Source organism: Oryctolagus cuniculus, chromosome 9 (genome assembly GCF_964237555.1).
Source record: "Oryctolagus cuniculus chromosome 9, mOryCun1.1, whole genome shotgun sequence".
Taxonomy (NCBI): domain Eukaryota; kingdom Metazoa; phylum Chordata; class Mammalia; order Lagomorpha; family Leporidae; genus Oryctolagus; species Oryctolagus cuniculus.
The window spans coordinates 112,498,051-112,518,182 of NC_091440.1; the positions used below are offsets into that span (position 1 = coordinate 112,498,051).

Sequence of the window (20,132 nt, forward strand, 5' to 3'; positions counted from 1 at the left end):
ACAGTGTTGCACGCTGGCTCCTCCCAGATCTCTAGGTTACTGAGAGAAGTCAAGGAAGAATGTGCTCTTAGTTGTTGGAACACTACAGTGTGGATAGAGTTGTGAAACTACAGTAAGTTGAGATACTCTTAGAAAAGAAAATGGAATACAACAATATGTGATTCTAACCCAAAGAAACACTGAAGCGGAGTCTGAGTATATAAAGGAATGCCTAGTTTGAGAAGGCCAACAAAAATATTAAAACTATGCTTCAAAGTCAAGGCACATATGGGCCACAACAGGACCCTGTTGGAATAGGAAGTTAGTGGACTCAAGAATTAAAAATGCAACAGATGTCAAGCAGTAGAAATAGAAGTTGGAAAATAATGGCAATATGGTGAAGAAGACATGTTTTTCTTACAGCAGGAAAAAACAAAGAAACCAGAAACTCGAGAAAAATGTTCATGGAAGGTATAGTCCTACAATGAAACAAAATAAAATGCAGCCAAGTTTTGAGAATTGGGTATTATGAAAAAGGATCCATCTGTGTGTGGTGTGGGGGTACAGAAAACATTTGGCGTGTTTTGTGGTTCAAAAGGGGGACAATGGCACTATGTAGGAAGACATGTTATAGCATAATGTTTAGCTTTGTAGAAATAATATTTTGTATTCTAATAATAAGGAAAATATTTACTAGTTTTCAACTTGTAGAATCAACTTATCTGTAAAGGACAGAGGGCTTTATTATGGTTACCAAATGAATATTAACCATACCAAATTAAAGAAGTATTCCAGGATGAGAGTCATTTGGCCTGGTGGTTAAGCCACAGGTTGGAATGCCTGCATCTCATGTTAGTGGCAGTGGCTAAGTCCCTGTGTGGGAGGTCTTGACTCCTGGCTTCAGCCTGGCTCAACCCTGCCTATTGTGGGCATTTGGAGAGTGAACGAGTGGTTAGAAGCTCTCTCTCCGTTTGTGTCCCAAATTAAAAAAAAAAAATTTAAAAACAATTTATGAAGTGGAAAGGTGGTAGAATGAAGGATTAAAGGCACTAAGAGCCTCATCTTTTTAAGTAGGGGAGCAAAACATTTTATATACAATTGATAGATTAACAATAGAAGCTCATATGTAGAAATTAAAATGATAAAGACATCCAAAGAGTGTACTGACAAAGAAGATATAACTATATTGGGAAGAGGTTAGAAAGAAGAAAAGCTAATTAAGATTAACTAACTCTTCATTTATCAATACAAAAAAATAACTGGATAACATCTAAAGTTCATAAGTCAAGAAATTAAAGCATGTTATTTGGAGACAGGCAAAAAACTAAAAGCTGAAATGACCGAGATTCTGGGGGTGCAGACTTGGGAATACACTTTCCTAATGAATATCTGTACTCCTGGATTTCAAATTATGTGCATGGGCCGGCGCTGTGGCTCACTAGGCTAATCCTCCGCCTTGCGGCGCCAGCACACGGGGTTCTAGTCCCGGTCGGGGCACCGGATTCTGTCCCAGTTGCCCCTCTTCCAGGCCAGCTCTCTGCTATGGCCAGGGAGTGCAGTGGAGGATGGCCCAAGTGCTTGGGCCCTGCACCCCATGGGAGACCAGGAGAAGCACCTGGCTCCTTGCTTCAGATCAGCGCGGTGTGCCGGCCGCAGCGCGACGGCCACGGCAGCCATTGGAGGGTGAACCAACAGCAAAAGGAAGACCTTTCACTCTCTCTCTCTCTCTCTCTCACTGTCCACTCTGCCTGTCAAAATAAAAAATCAAATTATGTGCATGAATTATCTTTGCTAAAAACACAGTTAATAAAGGTGCACTTGAAGAGACACCAAGACCTCTTTATTTAAGGAGAATGCTACCTTGTACTCAGGGACCATGGTACCAACTCTGGCAGGACATGGTCTGTGTCCAAAGTGTTCAGTCTTATGTCTGTAGTACTCAGCACATGACCTGGTACAGTATCAATAAGAATGGCAGAATAAAATATAATTAAGTCAAATCTTGACCTTGCTCAACTTAATGTTTGAGAAAATGGGAGGAAAAAAGTGCCCATATATTAAAATACATAAATAGGCCAGTGCCGCGGCTCACTAGGCTTATCCTCCACCTGCAGCCCCAGCACCCTGGGTTCTAGTCCCAGTCGGGGCACCGGATTCTGTCCCGGTTGCTCCTCTTCCAGTCCAGCTCTCTGCTGTGGCCTGGGAGTGCAGTGGAGGATGGCCCAGGTCCTTGGGCCCTGCACCCACATGGGAGACCAGGAGGCGGCACCTGGCTCCTAGCTTCGGACTGGCACAGCGCGCCGGCCACAACGCGCCGACTGTAGCGGCCACCTGGGGGGTGAACCAATGGAAAATGGAAGACCTTTCTCTCTGTCTTTCTGTCTCTCTCTCTCACTGTCTAACTCTGCCTGTCAAAAAAAAAAAAAAAAAAAGGCATAAATAAATTCAACAAACTTGTATTCCATTTGACCTAGCTCACATGTTGTATATGCATTTCTAAACTATGTTTGTTTCATTACTCATGTCCTTCTAATGAACGAATCATTTTCCCTGAGGTGGGGTGTTTAGCTTGGAAATACTGCAGCACATTCTCATAACGGATGGATTTGAAGAATTTATGGTTTGCTAACATGTGACTTTGCCTTTGATGATGTATTATGTTGTTTTGTGCTAAGAGGAAAATTCCAACACTACAAATGTAAGGTATGAATTGCTACTCTTGGCTGGGCAGAAATAAATTCATTTGTTGAGGTTGAAGTTGCACATGACTTTTGTGAATTCTCTTTGTCACTGCAATCAATGGTGAGACCACCATTGCCACTCTCACACCCCAAACTCTAGACCCCCCCCAAAAAAATGTGTTTCAGAAATACAAGTTAACAGTGCAGGTAACTCCACTCACCAACCTGCTGTAATTGCACATCCCTCAGACCAGAGTAGGAACTGAAGGGTATATGGTATACTTCTTATACCATCTCAATTCCTGCCTCCCACAGTGTGAACATCTCACTGCACGGGACCCAATTATGATAATCACAAACTGTATTTCAGTACACCATCTCCTACTTAAATATAGTAGTTTTCAATTCAACACTTTATTTTGTGTTAGCTAAGCTGCAGTTTCTCATTAGTTCTAAGGTTAAGCTTATGCTGCCTTCTGGTGGCTACTGTGGTTATCACATTCTATTTAATCCATTTCACAATTAATGTAGAATGTGTTTATAATCCTAGGGTCATATGACATTATATTCATTGTTGGAAGGAGTGTGTTAAATCTAATTTAACAGAGAAAGGAACTCACAATTAGAAAAGAAATAAATGGACTGAAATTAACACAAGGTAGATTAGTGCTGGAGTCCCGAGTGGAAATTCAAGTTATTTGAATAACTGTGATAGTTATTTATGGTTATCTCATTATGTCATTCATTAATTTATTCATTAGGTCCAAGGAACTATGTTGGAGAAGGAGATATGAATAAAGAACGGACCTTAAAAGTACATGACATAAAAAGACTTGTAAACAGATAAGTGTGATATAAGTACTGTGCAGGAAGTCAGGTCGGGTAAGCACAACCTTAATAAACTTTTGAAATGCTAAGCAAAAACTTAGACTACAGGTAAATCTTCATGAGTGGTTGTTTACCATTTGTGCAGGGGAATGACAGGAAGTGGCATACAAAAGACCTGTGGCATAAAGCTGCAATATCTCTTTAAAGAAATAGGAGGACGTTGAGAGAGTAGAGAAGGGATTTCAGGAAGATGAAAAATAAAGCTAGAGAAGTAGAAAGACAGGGGATGCTTTGCGTTATGTTCAGTCATTGGGACTTTATTCTGTAGGTAAAGTGCTGCTAGACAGAGTTTAGCACCAGTGCAGTGATGCAACTGGATTTATGCTTCATGCTGGTGGCAGTGTGGGTTGGACTGGAGGCAGGCAGGACTGAAGCGGGAAGTCAGCTGGACATCATTGCTGTAATCCATGAAGCAGATGATGAGGGCTCCCGTGAGGACAGGAACCAAATCTGCACTGTTCTTTGCTGTATCCCAGGCACCTGGAACATTGTCTGGTACTAAGTCTATCTTTGTTAAATCAAAGAGTGATGGTGAAATGTTCCTTTATTTAGTTTGCAGTTATGTACAGAGAAAAAAAAACAGGCATGCATATTTTACTCACACACTATTGGAGAGACTGAGTTGCTTTATTTGTAAAGTTTACAACTAAATGTAGTAACAGTTAAGTGATGAAAAGCTCTGGCTAACTGAGTTTTCTGGTTAACTGAGGATGAAATGAAGTTGCTTAGGATAATATAGCCTCATAGTATTAATATAAATATTTGATGCAATCTCTTTTAAGTATGTAACAAATGCTTTTGATAAGTTTGCACTTTACAAATCAGAACTTCGGATAGCTAAAATTTACAAATCTACCATAGTCACTGAGAACTATAATTAAAGAGCAAAAAGTTAACTCAAAAAGTTACAAGATGGGGCAGGCATTTTGTGTCGTATTTAAGATACTGATCAGGATGCCCATGTCTGACATTGGAGTATCTGGGTTCAATTCCCAGCTCCAACTCCTGATTTTAGCTTCCTACTAATGAGAGGCAGCAGGTGACGGCTCAAATAATTGAGCTCCTGCCGTTTTCAAGGGACACCTGAATTAAGTTCCTAGATTCAGCTTCAACTCTGAGGCATTTGGGGATTGAACCAGTGAATGAGAGTTCTCTCTCTGTCTCTGCTTCTTAAATAATTTTTTAAAAAAATTACAAAAGGAAGACAGAGTTGTAGAAGCCCATGAGAAAAGAGATGTTTTTCCAAAATCAAGTTTGGTTGAAAAATAAAGACAGATGATGACTTTAAAGATAATAAATAGGCTCATTAAATAAAATGAGCTTTAAAAAAGCAATGATAGCAGTAAATATGAAGTCAGCTCAGGATGGGTCATTGTCTGGAAGAATATGATTCCTTCCCACCACCTTGTCAACACTCTCTTAAGTCAGCCACTAATGACTATGAGATAAAAACATAGGAATCATTTTTGGACCAGTTTTGACTCATGGAGGAGAAGAGGACTAGAAACAGTTACAGTTTTGATACAAGCAAGCCTGTGGAACCAGAGACGCTTCTTTCATTGGGTCAAGTTTTCAGTTTCTGGCTGTGCAGCTGGTCTGGAATAGAAATGTTCCTAGCCTATAATTTTTTTAAGATTTATTTATTTATTTGAAAGGCAGAGTTACAGAAAGGAAGAGAGAGAAAGCGAGCTTCCATCTGCTGTTTCACTCCCTAAATGGCCACGACTGAAGCTGAGCCAATTCGAAGCCAGGAGACTGGAACTTCTTCCAGGTCTCTCACATGGATGCAGGGGCGCAAGGACTTGGGACATCTTCTGCTTTCCCAGGCACATTAGCAGGGAGCTGGCTTGGAAGTGGAGCAGCTGGGACTTGAACCAGAGCCCATATGGGATGTTGGCACTGCAGGTGGTGGCTTTATCCACTGTGCTATAGTGTCAGCCCCAGCCTATAATTTTTTAATACTTCGAAAAACTGAGAACCTAATTCAGAGTCTTTGTGGAAAATTTGGAAACTTCAGAAAAATATAAAAAATCAAGAAAAGCTTCCAGGTTTGTATTTCTTAGAAGCTGCTACTTTTAGAATTTTAACATAATTCTTTTCAATATTATGTCTTTGCATTGTTTTACAAAGTTAGAATCCTGTTAAAAAACTAAATTTTTCATTACTTTACATAAGTTTCCTAACATTACTATTTTTAATTGATTGCATGGTAATTCATTTATGAATATATCATGCTTTTCTAAGTAATTTTACTAATGTTTCTTTTTTTGCAACTTTGGATATAAGTATTTGCTTAAATTTATAATTTTCCTAAAGATATATTAGTAACATGGATTCTTATTATCCAGAAGGGTAAGGCCTGGATATGCCAGTTATGGACTGTCTTGAGCCTTCTTGCCCAGGAGAAACCTCATAGGCCCTACTTGCTGATGGATGGTCAGTGACTCAGGGTTGCATTGCCAACTTGCATTGTGATGGCCTGACCATGCCAGGGCTTCTTGTGACATGATAGAACCTCATCTTAAGTAGGGGATAAAGCATCACTGCAATTCAAACTTGTGTCCCATGAAGGAATGGGGAAAACTTTGGAGGCCGTGATCACGGATCACCCCTCAGCCTCGAGTAGCCAGCGCTCCTTGCTGAGATATGTGTCTCTTGAGCTTATTGCAACAAAATGTAAATGGGGCAAGAAAATATACCTCTGTGCCCATTTTTACCAATTTCGAAACCTAGTTTTCTATGGAATAGTAGAGTAGGACACATTTTAAAGAGGAGTATAGGGACTAGTGGGTAAAGCTGCCACCTATAAAGCTGGCATACCATATGGACAACAATTTGAGTCCTAGCTGCTCCACTTCCAATCCAGCTCCCTGCTAATGGCCTTGGAAAAGCATCAGAAGATGACCCAAATTCTTGGGCCCCTGCCACCCATGTGGGAGACCAGGAAGAAGCTACTGGCTCCTGCCTTGAGCCTGGCTCAGCCCCTGCCATTGTGCCATTTAGGGAGTGGACCAGCCGATGGAAGACCTCTCTCTCTGTTTCTCCTTCTCTTGTTCTCTTTCAAATAAATAATTCTTAGAAAAAGAGTATAGCTAAATTAGAATGACTTTTTAAAAGATTTATTTATTTATTTGAAAGGCAGAGTTACAGAGAGGAAGAGTCAGAGAGAAAGAGAGAGAGAGGTCTTCCATCCACTGGTTCACTCCCCAGATGGCCACAATGGCCAGAACTGTGCCAATCTGAAGCCGGGAGCCAGGAGCTTCTTCTGGGTTTCCCACGTGGGTGAGGGGGTGGGGAGGGGATGTGCGGGGGCCACGGACTTGGGCCATCTTCTATTGCTTTCCCAGGCCATAACAGAGAGCTGGACTGGAAGTGGAGCAGCCAGAACTCGAACCTGCGCCCACATGGGATGCTGACACCACAGGCAATAGCTTTACCGACTATACCACAGTGGGTTGAGCTGTGGCCTGTGATGCCAGTATCACATGTAGGTGCCTGTTCATGGCCTGGCTGCTCCACTTTCAATCCAGCTCCCTGCTAATGCATCTGGGAGAGTGGTGGAGGATGGCTCAAGTGCCTTGGCCCCTGCCACCAACTTGGGAGACCAGGAAGAGTCTCCTGGCTCTATTGCAGCCATTTGGATGGTGAGCCAGCAGAGAGAAGATCTCTCTTTCTGTCTTTCCCTCTTGTCTCCATGTAACTCTGCATTTCAAAAAATTAATTAATTAAGATATTTTGAGTGTTGGATCACAGCTGCAATATCATTAATTGCACACAGAAGTCTATATTTATAAACCAGCAAATCTAGCTGACACAATAAGCTAAACACAGACTAACTGCATAACCTTTAGGGTTTGCTCTCCTTACCATCAAAACAATTTCAGGTAATGAAAATTCACTAAGGTATCTTACCCCGACCCGGAATATCATTAGGAAGTTTGTGGTTCTTCCAGACGAATGTGGGGCTCATATCCACTGGGATAGTGTTATTCACGCGAGTGTCATAAGTCAAAAGAACCTTGAACTATGTCAGCATGCAAAAAGAAAAAAGAACAGAAAAAGACATTTTAGAAAAACTTCTGATGGGATTGACTATCTTGCCCAGTGGTACTTGAGTTTCATAACACTTCTCAGTGAAACAAGGTAATTATTAACCAGTTCAGAACTAGTTAGGATCTTCTCATTGGTACGTAGCATGAGTACGGATTTAAATTCCTGGTGCGCCTATTCGTTTTCTATTTCTTTATGACCATGTACTTTACAGTTAAACCCTGCCCAATGCAGAGTCTTTAGGTCTTGAGAGAACTAGTTCAAGTCTTTCATTTTATCAATGCTAAAATAGAAGCCAAAAAATAGTAAATGGCTGGCTCCAAGTCACATGGCCAAAGAAGCACCAGTGTCTTACATAACATTTAAGTTGCTTTTAAAAACCTTCTCTGGAGAAAAATGCACTACTGCTAAAAGCCATTATATCACTCTGATACATGTCAAGGGGCCTTGAAATAATGCTGCATTTTTAAAATTCTATCAATTACCTCATTTTCTAATCTCTCTTATCCCTTTGCTCTAATGTGCTTTCTGTACATGCCATTTAATTTGGTTTGTATAAGAGGTTTCTTTTCTAAGTAATCTGCTAATGGAAATATTAATAAATCTTCAAATTACTGCTGCATTTATTAAGTTTTGTAGAAGAGAGAAGCAACAGAATATGTCATTGAAATCTTTAGTTGTAGAAATGAATAAACAATCTTTAGCAAAGACTTGTTATCCCATCTTTTTATTAATTTATTTGGATGGCTTAACATATATATTACAGTGAATATTCAGAGTAAGAATTCTACGTGTGAAAATACTTAAGGAATACTACCCCAATATAAGGCAGAATTTTAAAGCTAAAATGAACTATCTCAGATTGTAAATAACCTCTTAGACCAGGCATTTGGAGCAGTGGAAAAGATGCTACTTGGGATGCCCCTACCCCATACTAGAGTGCCTGGATTTGATCTGACCTGCACTTTCAATTCCAGCTTCTTGATTTATGTGCATCCTGGGAGGCAGCAGGTGATGGTTCAAGTACTTGTGTCCCTGCCAACCACATAGGTGATGCTTTAGAAGCTGCTGACTCTGGCCTGGGCCTGACCCTGCCCTAGGTGTTGTAAGCATTTGGGGAGTGGATGAAAGTTCTCTGTTTTTAAGTAAAGTAAATAAAAATTTAAAAGATATTCAAATAAATAAACTATTCCTTCACTGTTGCTCCTCTTCAAGTTATCCCTCCTCACCCAGATTACCACATATTTTCTGATAAGCAGTAGGATGTACTTTCTTGGTATCCACAGAAGTATACAGAAGTATCATAGTAGTGTCAATATCCCCACAGTCGTCCAGAGTCACAGGACCCGTATACCCTAGGACAAATCCAGAGAGCGTTAGAGGTCATTGTTAATGTTTTACCTGACAGGTGGAATTCTGACAGTGTATAATATAGGTTCACATGAATATTTCATATTTAGTGAGAAATTATTACCCTTAATGGTCTAATCAGAGGATACTTAGATTGGTTTTTGACCCTGAGATCTCTGAAGAGTATTTTTATGTCAGTTAGTGTTAGTCAGCAGAAAAAACGTATTTTTATTTCACTTAGAACAGCAATAAATGTAACCAGAGAATAAACTTCTCAATTATTAGTGATGAATCTTTGCTAAAAATATTTACTAAACTGGTAGCAATCTGTAGATCCCTGTATAATCTAAATTACATTGTAAAAAGATCAAGATCTCTTCACTATCACTTATTGACTGAAGATATAAAACATCACTTAAGTTCTCTGAATTCCAATCTTTTATCTATGACATAATAGCAATATAGGATAGACATTTGAAATGGCTGTTAAGGTTAAATATGACTAAAACATCAATTTTTTTTTTTGACAGGCAGAATGGACAGTGAGAGAGAGACAGAGAGAAAGGTCTTCCTTTTCCGTTGGTTCACCCTCCAATGGCCGCTGCGGCTGGCACGCTGCAGCCAGCGCACCACGCTGATCCAAAGCCAGGAGCCAGGTGCTTCTTCCTGGTCTCCCATGCAGGTGCAGGGCCCAAGGACTTGGGCCATCCTCCACTGCACTTCCGGGCCACAGCAGAGAGAGGGACTGGAAGAGGAGCAACCGGGACAGAATCCGGCACCCTGACCGGGACTAGAACCCGGGGTGCTGGGGCCACAGGTGGAGGATTAGCCTATTGAGCCGCGGTGCTGGCTAAATCAGCAATTTTACATGGTTCAATGTAATAGATAATACTTATTTCATATTTACTAAATACTAGACTGAGCTAAATGTTTTATATGCATTGATCACTTTATTATCCCTGGAATACTAGGATACAGACACTATTATTGACTCTATATTATTGATGAGAAATTATTGAAGTCAGAGATGTTAAGGAACTGGTCCAGGGCATTGTATGGTTGGTGGGTGGCTAAACTAGGACATAAGCAAATATCTCCTGGCTCTCAGCCTGGGACAGTGGCCACTGGGAAGCCTGACCATGACCATGGATGTGGGAACATTAGGAATGCACAAATCATGGCTGGCAGAGCTTGGGACACAAGGAATGATCATTAAATACTTGTCCTGCCGGCGCCGCAGCTCACTAGGCTAATCCTCCACCTTGCGGCACTGGCACACCGGGTTCTAGTCCCGGTCGGGGCGCCGGATTCTGTCCCGGTTGCCCCTCTTCCAGGCCAGCTCTCTGCTGTGGCCAGGGAGTGCAGTGGAGGATGGCCCAAGTACTGGTCCCTGCACCCCATGGGAGACCAGGATAAGTACCTGGCTCCTGCCATCGGATCAGCGCGGTGCGCTGGCCGCAGCGTGCCGGCCACGGCGGCCATTGGACGGTGAACCAATGGCAAAGGAAGACCTTTCTCTCTGTCTCTCTCTCTCACTGTCCACTCTGCCTGTCAAAAAAAAAAAAAAAGACATAAATACTTGTCCTTCCCTTCCCACTTCTGCAGGGGTATGGAAACGACCACTTCCTGTTATTGTCACACACCACAGCCATTGGTGCAGCCCTCAGAACTGATGCCAGCAGAGGAAGCCAGCAGAGGAAGACGCATCCTGTGGGAAAACAAAGGATTCCCATAGGAAAACCATAAGGCAACTTAGAGAAGGTATCTATCATTTGTCTGTTACTCAGTAGACAGTACATTTAAAAGGAATTTCCTTCATAATCTCAGGATGAAATTTGGAAAAAATGAAAGATGAGAGTTTCAGTAGAGGCTCCATGGGAAAGGCAACGCAGATGCGTGTGGTTCAGAGGGGAGAGGGGTATGTGTTGCCTTGGAATCATTAAAAGTTTTATTAGAGGCTTAACAGTCATGTTTTCTACCCTTGAAGAATGGGAGATGTGGAGGAAACAAAATCAAACCGCAGATATTTCTCTTCTTGCTAGCTTCTAAGCATAGCCTGGGTGTCACCTAATTAGAATGTCCTGGAATCAGCTTGTCCATACATCCAAGGCCTGAGCTCCTTGCTCTTTCTATGATATCCAAGATTCTGAAAGTCTGCAGCATAAACTGGAGTCCATATATCAGCAATGGCATCCCCAAAGTTTATGTAACCATGTTTGCCTCTATGGAATTGAAAGGTCTTTAGCCGTTGAACCATGTATTGCTACATTCATTCTTGGTTTCCCAAAGTCCATTCACAAAGCCCAATCTCTACAACTTTGTTATTGAGTGCTCCGAGGAGACCAGTACCTTGGAATGTGAGGTTCCTGAAAGCATGAGCAAATTTGGAGGTGGTAATATTTTCTCCATTTTTAAGAAAAGTCTTCAGCATGTGTCCAAAGAGCAAGGTCCCATCCAAGTAAGCAAGAGTGAAGTCATTTCTTGCCTGAATGAGGAAGGGAAATCTTAAAATAGGTTCAAAAAAGAGATTTAGGTCTTGAGCCTGGAGTGAAATGATCTTGGGGTCAGCTGGGTAAAGTGGGAAAGTAGGGGGACATGTGGGGAATTGGAGGGATGGGTGGTGGTAAGGGAGACTTCTGGAAAGTCCTTCCTTGGGTCAGCGCTCTTTATTACTCATGTCACAGTTATGCCGCCTTTTGGGATCAATAAAACAAGAACACCGCCTTTAGGGCAGTAATTCCAGGCAGTTATACTTCCTTCCTATGATAAAATACATAATTGCAACCAGGAAAGTGGACATAAAACATTTTCATAATTCTTGTAAAATTTTATGTAACGATAGTGCTTGCTTGCAGTTTAATGTACATTAAAGTGCAAAAGAGAAAACCAACAATTACAACCCCTGCCTTTCAGTATACTGGGTGAGACATGAGGAGTTGGGATTGGATGATACCATCGCACTTGCTCTGAAGACAGTTCTCATTGGGTATTACTTCAGGCCCCTATGTGAGAGCACTTCAAAAGTTTTGTAAAAAATGGAATTGAAATATGTTGATTTTGTTGCAAAAAAATGTTTGAAATCCATGTATAGTCTTTGCATGATATTCATTTTCATGAAGTTTTTGAATACCCCTCATATGCATGGATTTCAGTATTTTTACATCAAGCAAACTTACCTTTGAAAGGCAGAAAGATTGAGTGGGGAGAGGAAAATAGAGTGTGCTGCTTCACTCCGCACACGCCTGCAACAGCCAGGGCTGAGTTGGGCTGAAGCCAGGAACCTGGAACTCAATCCAGGTCTCTATTCATGTGGCAGGGACCCAAGTACAAGAGCCTTCACCCCCTGCCTCACAGGGCACACATTCCAGGAAGCTGGAATCTGGAGTGGCCCTGGGACTTGAACCAAGGCACTCTGATACAGGATATGGGTATCACGTGTGGTGATTTAAGGGCTACACCAAATGCCTGCCTCTGAACTTTTCTTCTTTTTCTTTTTTTTCTTTCTCTCTCTCTCTCTCTCTCTCTTTTTTTTTTTTTTTTTTTTTTGGACAGGCAGAGTGGACACTGAGAGACAGAGAGACAGAGAGAAAGGTCTTTCTTTACCGTTGGTTCACCCTCCAATGGCCTCTGCGGCTGGCACGCTGCAGCCGGCACACCGCGCTTATCTGAAGCCAGGAGCCAGGTGCTTCTCCTGGTCTCCCATGGGGTGCAGGGCCCAAGCACTTGGGCCATCCTCCACTGCACTCCCTGGCCACAGCAGAGAGCTGGCCTGGAAGAGGGGCAACCGGGACAGAATCCGGCGCCCCGACCGGGACTAGAACCCGGTGTGCCAGCACCGCAGGTGGAGGATTAGCCTATTGAGCTGCAGCGCCAGCTTGAACTTTTCTTCTAATTCAATTTTCTACAAACTTTTTGAGGCAACTTCATATCTACAAAAGGAAAATACTGGAAAGGATCAGAACTCCTCTGACTCTCTGGCTGGTGTGTGGTGATCTTCACAGAACTGGGCTATGAATGAAAAGTTCTTTCTTTACTGAGACTCAGTGAGTTCTGTGACCTCAGGTACTTTGGACTGCTTGCCTATGCAGAATCCCATTTTTGCCAGAGTCAAGAAGGAGGACAGCAATCTCTGGATATGGCACCCAGAATTATATTTGCAATAAAATATAAACAGGAAAAAGAAAGCCTCTTTGACTCATTTCAGTTTCTTTCACTGAACTCTTGTTTCATGAGATGAAAAGGATCCAGTGAACACCCAGCCCCCTAAGAGATTGTAGCCCTTGATTTTGGCAGGGTCATAAATTGGAAGATTCAGAGCCACCACTCCAGTAAAAACAGATACTCTCAGAAGCATCCAACTTTCTTATAGCTTTTGGTGCTTGGCCCCATAGACTGGCCATCCCAAGGTTGTTTACTGGCTTAAGAGTTCCCTTTACCCTTTCTCCCAATCTAAACCTGGTCATAACTGTTGACCTTGGAGGGCAGAAGGCATCCCGTAAACTGAGTCAAGGTACAGTGGTCAACAAAGCTCAATGTACTATTAATGCCAAAGGCCCTGCATTATAAGAGGGACTATGATTTTATGTCTAAATGGAGTCCCTCCTCCTGGGACAAATACTAAAACAGATGGGCTACTGGGATAACAGGAATAAACCAGAACTGTCCTGGGTAAATTGGGATGGTGGTCAGCTGAATTACAGCAGAGGTCAATGTCTTAACCTGGGAAGACATCTGCAAAGGTAGAATTCTGATACCAGCTGAAGGAGAGAGTTGCTTTGGGAGGTACAGAACTTTCTTGTACTCTTTCCTTTACTTTATATTGTTTGGCTTCTACTGAAGTGTAAGAGTGACCCTTGACAGCAAGACTTCTTCCTGTCTTCCCATATTGTCACTTTCGTTCTGACATGACAGAGTACTGTTGTGCTGGTCTAGAATTTAGCAAATTGACTTGGAGTGATAGTTTTGATTTTTGGATCCTCCTATTTCAAAATTATATACATATAGTTGTTCTTAGTTAATATTTGTTCAGTGCACTGAAATGAGAAGAGATAATTGCTCATTTAAGAATGCAGGATGATTATATCACCCTATAGAAGGGGCTTCAAACATTTATGTAAAATTCACATTATCTTTTAATTCTCTTTTCCCATGAATACTTTGAAGCTCCTTTTTCTTTTCCTATGTATTATACACACACACACACACACACACATACACACACATACACACACACATACACATATCTTACCGGCAGAACATCTTTGGAGAATGAGTTATTTAAGGTGAAATTTCCAGGAGGTAGTGTCAAAACAAGGAAATTTTTCATATAGTCAGGGGCTGTGACACTGTCATTGAAGTAGTAGTTACTGTAATAAAATGTACAGGTTCTTAGTGAAAATTAGGTTCCTCAAAAAATAAAGACATATCTTCCACATTTTACAAAACTATAACATGAGCCTTGAAAATAGTCAGAAACATTTTTTCAGTTCCCAGATAGGATTATTTTCTTCTATATTTGCCAAATTGAATAAAAGAACTTAGGTACCTCTAAGTCAAAATACACAAATGGAAAGGAAAAATCAGGATACAGGTACTCCTTTGAGACAGCTTTTGTTTTCAAGACTTAGAAACTGTTAGTTTATACCTGGAATCTTTCTTTTCCTTAAACACCCTTAAGAATATAAAGATACTAAGGAGCAGGTGGTTGGCATAATTGTTCATATACCTGTGTCCCACTTCAGGGTGTTGCCTGGGTTTGATTCCAAGCTACAGCTCCCAACTTCAGCTTCCCACCAAGGCAGACCCTGGGAGGCAGCAATGATGGATCAATGAATTGCCACCCACATGGAGACCTGGATTGTTTCTGGCTCCTGATTCTGACTTTGACTTACCCCAGCAACTGTGGGCCTCTAGGAGTAAACTAGCAAATGGAAACTCTGTCTCTCTTTCTCCTCTTCTATCCATCTCTCACTCTCTTTCTCCTCTTCTATCTGTCTCTCAAATAAATTAAAATATAATAAGGATTGCGAGATGGCAGACATAAAATTTGTCATTAGGCCTACTTTTCAAATGGTTAAACTCAAGCATAAACATTTTCTCTAACACTGTAAGTTTTTGACATGTAGGATATTGGTTTATTGATCTTTGTATCATCAACTCTTAGACAATAGTTGGCACATTGTAGACTCAACATCATTTGAAGTTGCTCTGATAATCATATGGGTTCTAAACTTCCTAATACTTTGGATGCTTTAATACGCAAACAATGTAACTTTAAAAAATTTTTAACACATATATAAAAATCATATATATCTATGGGGTATCATATATCATATATATGTATGGGGTACCATATATCAATATATGTATACATTGTATAATGTCCAATTAGGGTAAACAGATTTATCTCTGCAAATACTTAACATTTCTTCATGGGAAAATATCCAAAATCCTATTGCCTAGGTTTTTTTAAAGAATATAACATGTTTGAAATGCTATAACTAGGGTGATTATCATTTAATGTTTAAACACAACTTTGTACTAACGACTGTTGGATATTTTGCCCATACTATCACATCTAATTCCAAAAGCACCCTCATAAAGTGGACATTCTAATTCTCATTTTATAAATGAGAAGATTTATATAGATTTATTTATTTACTTGCAAGTCAGAATTACAGTGAGAGAGTGAGAAACAGACACACACACACACACACACACACACACAATGAGGGGGTGGGGAGTAAGAGAGTGAGAGACAGAGAGAAAGAAAGAGATCTTCCATTCGCTGATCCATTTCCAGATGGCCTCAATGGCTGAGGTTAACTCAGGCAAAAGCCAGGAGCCAGGAATTTTATCTAGGTCTCCCACTTGGGTGGCAGGGACCTAGATACTTGGGTCATCTTCCACTGTTTTTCCCAGGACATGAGCAGGGAACTGGATCAGGAGTGGAGCAACCAAGACTCAAACCGGCACCCCTATGGGATACTGTCATTGAAAGTGGAAGCTTTCCCCACTATGCCACAACCCAGGCCCCCAGATGAGGAGATTTAATTTCAAGATGCCAAGAAATACCTGAATCAAAAGAATCAGGAGTATCAGAATTAGGATTCAAACACAAGTTATGTCTAGTTTTGAATCTTCCTAAAACATTACCACACATCTTTAGGGAATAGTGACAATGGAATGCCTGCACTCAGGTAGTTGACTGAGGATTTTTCAAAGTAAAATTACACTAACCTGGCTACACTAAGGACTTCTTTTAGAAGATGAAGCAGTTGTTGAAATCAACGTGATTGTAGGAGTGAACTATTGATAATTCTGCCTTCTTTCCTGTACTTAGGCAGCTAAAAGCCTAAGTTGGATGATTAATAATGTGTGTGTACAACTAGCTGTGAAACAGCCTCATAGTTCCTATGCCACATGTTTAGTGTGGGTGAAACAATGAAGCACATGTGGGAAACATCTAACATCGTAATTGTTTGGCTCTGAACACAGACAGGTAATGATTAATGATCTAGTCAGATAAGTGAGGGCATGTGATCTCACTGATGGGGACAAGGGGCAGAGTCATACTGGTGATCTCTGACTCAAGTACTGCTTTGGCACAGTTTGTTAGTGGAGTCTGCAACCATATTAGAAGGTTAGTGGTTAAAAAAAAAAAAAAACAGGAAACAAGATAGGTTGTGATAAAAGGTGATTTGTTTTCTCTGGAATTTTCTCTCCTTAGTTCTAGAGAAGTGTGGCTGTTCTTGCTCACTTAGTGACTATACTGCAGAGGCAAAGAATAATTGTTGTCAAATAGACTGATAACTTTAACTTCACTCTTATCAAAGGTAGCTGAAGGAAAAGTAATCTAGGATCAAAGGCCATTAGCAATTGAAGGGAAAAAATTGTGGTGCCCAACTCCAGGAACAATATTGAGTTATATAGTTGATTTATCATTTTCTGGATAAAGACCTTAAAATCAAACTGGAAATAAGGACCCCATGTTGATTAAGTACGCCTCACAGATGAATGGACATGTTGGTTTAATGGGGCTTTTTTTTTTTTATAAGGAGGTTGGATGAGCTCCTTTTTTTTTTTCTTTCTTTCTTTCTTTCTTTCTTTTTTTTTTTTTTTTTTTTTGACAGGCAGAGTGGACAGTGAGAGAGAGAGACAGAGAGAAAGGTCTTCCTTTTCTGTTGGTTCACCCCCCAGTGGCTGCTGCAGCCAGCGTACTGCAGCTGGCACACCGCACTGATCCGAAGCTAGGAGTCAGGTGCTTCTCCTGGTCTCCCATGTGGGTGCAGGGCCCAAGGACTGCACTCTGATGGGGCTTTTTAAAAACTTTTGTATTTAGACATAATGGGAGGTGTCAACGGAATACATCTTTGCTAAGGTCACAACTGATTAGATAAGAATGATCATGTGATGAGGAAGGCAGGAAACTCTGGTCTAAATATTATCATACTGAACCCCATATGAGGGTGTGTGAAGCAAGGGAAGTGAGAATGTGTCTTTTGGAAATCCTTGGAGTATTTCCTTTCTGAAAGAAGAAAGGTTCTTCCAAATATTATACCTACTTGAAGAGGTCCACCAGAATAATGACAGTGTCTTCAGCTACTGTCCAGTCATCCTTCAAATTGTCAATGACTTTTGGTTTACCACACATAACAATCACTAGAAGAGAGAGAGAAAGACAAGGAGAGAAATTCATGATGATCCACACACAAACAGGGAAGGGAACCAATTGCCTGAATTTAAATCCAGTAGATTTAAACCCATGTTCCATTTTTAAAAATATTAACACCAATTCCTCAAATTCCTCCTCCTTCTTCTTCCTTCCCTTTTTTTTCTCATTTACAGTTTCAAAGTCAGAACAGAACTGTATGAAATCTTTAAAAAAAACCATCTAGTCTATTGCCGTACTTTTCTAGATTTAAGGAGACTGAAGTCAGGATGCCAAGAGGATCTAGGAACTAGTAGATAAAAGAGGTAGCTTTGACAGTCAAATTCATGATTGTTGATCCAGCTCTGAGTCCATTACGACAACTGGGTGGTTACAAAAGCTATTTCCTTGATAAATAATGTGTGCTTCATCATTTGCAGGCAGAGGACTAACCTACTGCGACACGTTGCTGGACCCCTGATATTTTCTTGTTTGTAGAGAGAATTCTATGGAAAGCGCAAGAAACAACCTAACAACTTAGTGAGGATGACTTTATCCCATTTGCCTTTCACACTTGGCTTCCAGTTGGGAGATAACCAGGCAAATGGGATAAAGAAAGATTATGAATCCGAGACAATCTTTGCTTTTCTTGTTATTTTATATGGGGTCATATATGAATAAATCTACCTTCTTGATCACCAGGGAGATCAAGGCTCAGAGTGTGTGAAGATCAGTCATAAATCTGATAATATGTTGGACAACATAAATAGCAATTTACATGTAGTATATCATAATAACCATTTTGGCATATAAAAGATGGATTTCAACATTATCATTACTTATGTTAATATACTGAATACTAATTTTGTGTTTTCTCTGAGGATAAGGCTTTAGTCAATAAAAGGAACAGTAGAGGCCTGCACTGTGGCATAGTGGGTGGCACTGCCGCCTGCAGTGCCAGCATCCCATATGGGCACTTGTTGGAGTCCCAGCTACTCCACTTCCAATCTGGCTCTCTGCTATGCCTGGGAAAGCAGTAGAGGATGGCCCAAGTCCTTAGGCCCCTGTACCCACATGGGAGACCCAGAGGAACTCCTGGCTCCTGGCTTTGGATCTGCGCAGCTCCGGCCATTGCAGCCAATTGAGGAGTGAACCAGCAGATGAAAGATCTCTCTCTCTCTCTCTATCTATCTATCTCTATCTCTATCTCTGCATCTCCTTCTCTCTGTGTAACTCTGACTTTCAAATAAATAAATAAATCTTAAAAAATAAATAAAATAAACATTATAATAAAGTTACATGTAACTACAGATCTCCCAAAATATACACAATATTTATACTTGTAATATTGATACCTCTCTGGTGCTAGTTTTATTGAAATGACTCATGAGGTGGTAGTCATGAGGAAGAAGTTAGCTAAAACAATCCGTGCTTCTTCTTACCATTGCTTTTCCTGTTAAGGTCCGTCAAGATATTACGAAACTCATCCTCTTTTCTCAATGTATCCTTGAAGTTGAGTTCCTGAGAGAAATAGGAAACTCCAGCCTCCAGTGCATTTAGGTACCTAGGACAGGAAAAAGAGAAACTAAGAACCAGCATGGCCTTCCCACCCTTTCATGTATTATTTGCAGATCTGTTCTAAGACCTTTTTATCTGAAATTCATTTCCATTATTAATGAAATAGGTAATACATTTCATGGTACCATTGGCTTGGATTGTGGGTATCCAATTCATTGAAAGTATGGGGGAAAGTTCTAAGAAATATTTCTATATTCATTGTGCTTCAGGAAGTTAATTGAAGATGGAATTAGAAGATAAGTTTATTTTGGTGCAAAAAAATCTTGAGTGGCCAGAGTTGTGGCATAGTGGGTTAAGCCACTGCTGGCAATGCTGGTATCCCGTATGTGTGCCAATTAATGTCCCAGCTGCTCCACTTTCAATCCAGATCCCTGCTGACGGCCTGGTAAAGCAGTGGAGGATGGTCCAAGTGCTTTGGCTCCTGCCACCCATGTAAGAGAACTGGATGAAGCTCTGGACTCCTGGCTTCAGCCTGGCCCATTGCAACTATCTGGGGAGTGAACCAGCAGATGGAAGATCTGTGTCTCTCCCTTTCTCCCTAGAACTGCCTTTCAAAAAAAAAAAAAATCTTGAAATCCATGCCTATGTAGAGTCCTCAAAAAGCTAATGGAAAATGTTTACTATGAACTATGTATGGATTTCAAAATTTTTTTGCACCAAATTTATGTTTTTAGAAAATTTTATTTATTTAAGAGGTAGAAAGAGAGAGGAGAGTGCTTCCATCTACTGCTTCACTTTCCAAATGTCTAAAATGGCCCTAGACCATGCTGGGGCTGAAGCCAGAAACTGAGAACTCAATCTACGTCTCTCATGTGGGTGGCAGGAACCCAATTACTTGAGCCATTACTACTGCCTCACTTGGACGGTAATAGAAAGAAGCTGAAAACAAGAGCTGCTGACCAGGTGCTCCAACATGGGAGGCACAGGCATCTTAATTGGTGTCTTAACTGCTAGAC

At 40.9% G+C, this 20,132-nt stretch overlaps 1 protein-coding gene across 7 annotated transcripts in view; it reads right to left on the reverse strand.

The window, feature by feature from the left end:
• The window catches only part of GUCY2C (guanylate cyclase 2C), a 118,844-nt gene that overhangs the window by 62,386 nt on the left and 36,326 nt on the right, over positions 1-20,132 (reverse strand). For all 7 annotated transcript variants that reach the window (XR_007921053.2, XR_011379003.1, XM_051850284.2 and 4 more), the window contains 6 exons: positions 19,041-19,162; positions 17,513-17,609; positions 14,197-14,314; positions 11,298-11,433; positions 8,868-8,953; positions 7,461-7,572 (listed from right to left, as the gene is read on the reverse strand). Coding sequence is in view for 5 of the 7 variants with exons in the window: in XM_051850284.2 (XP_051706244.1) it covers positions 7,461-7,572; positions 8,868-8,953; positions 11,298-11,433; positions 14,197-14,314; positions 17,513-17,609; positions 19,041-19,162 (671 nt within the window). In the remaining 2 variants the exon portion in view is untranslated. The remainder of the gene's footprint in view (positions 1-7,460; positions 7,573-8,867; positions 8,954-11,297; positions 11,434-14,196; positions 14,315-17,512; positions 17,610-19,040; positions 19,163-20,132) is intronic.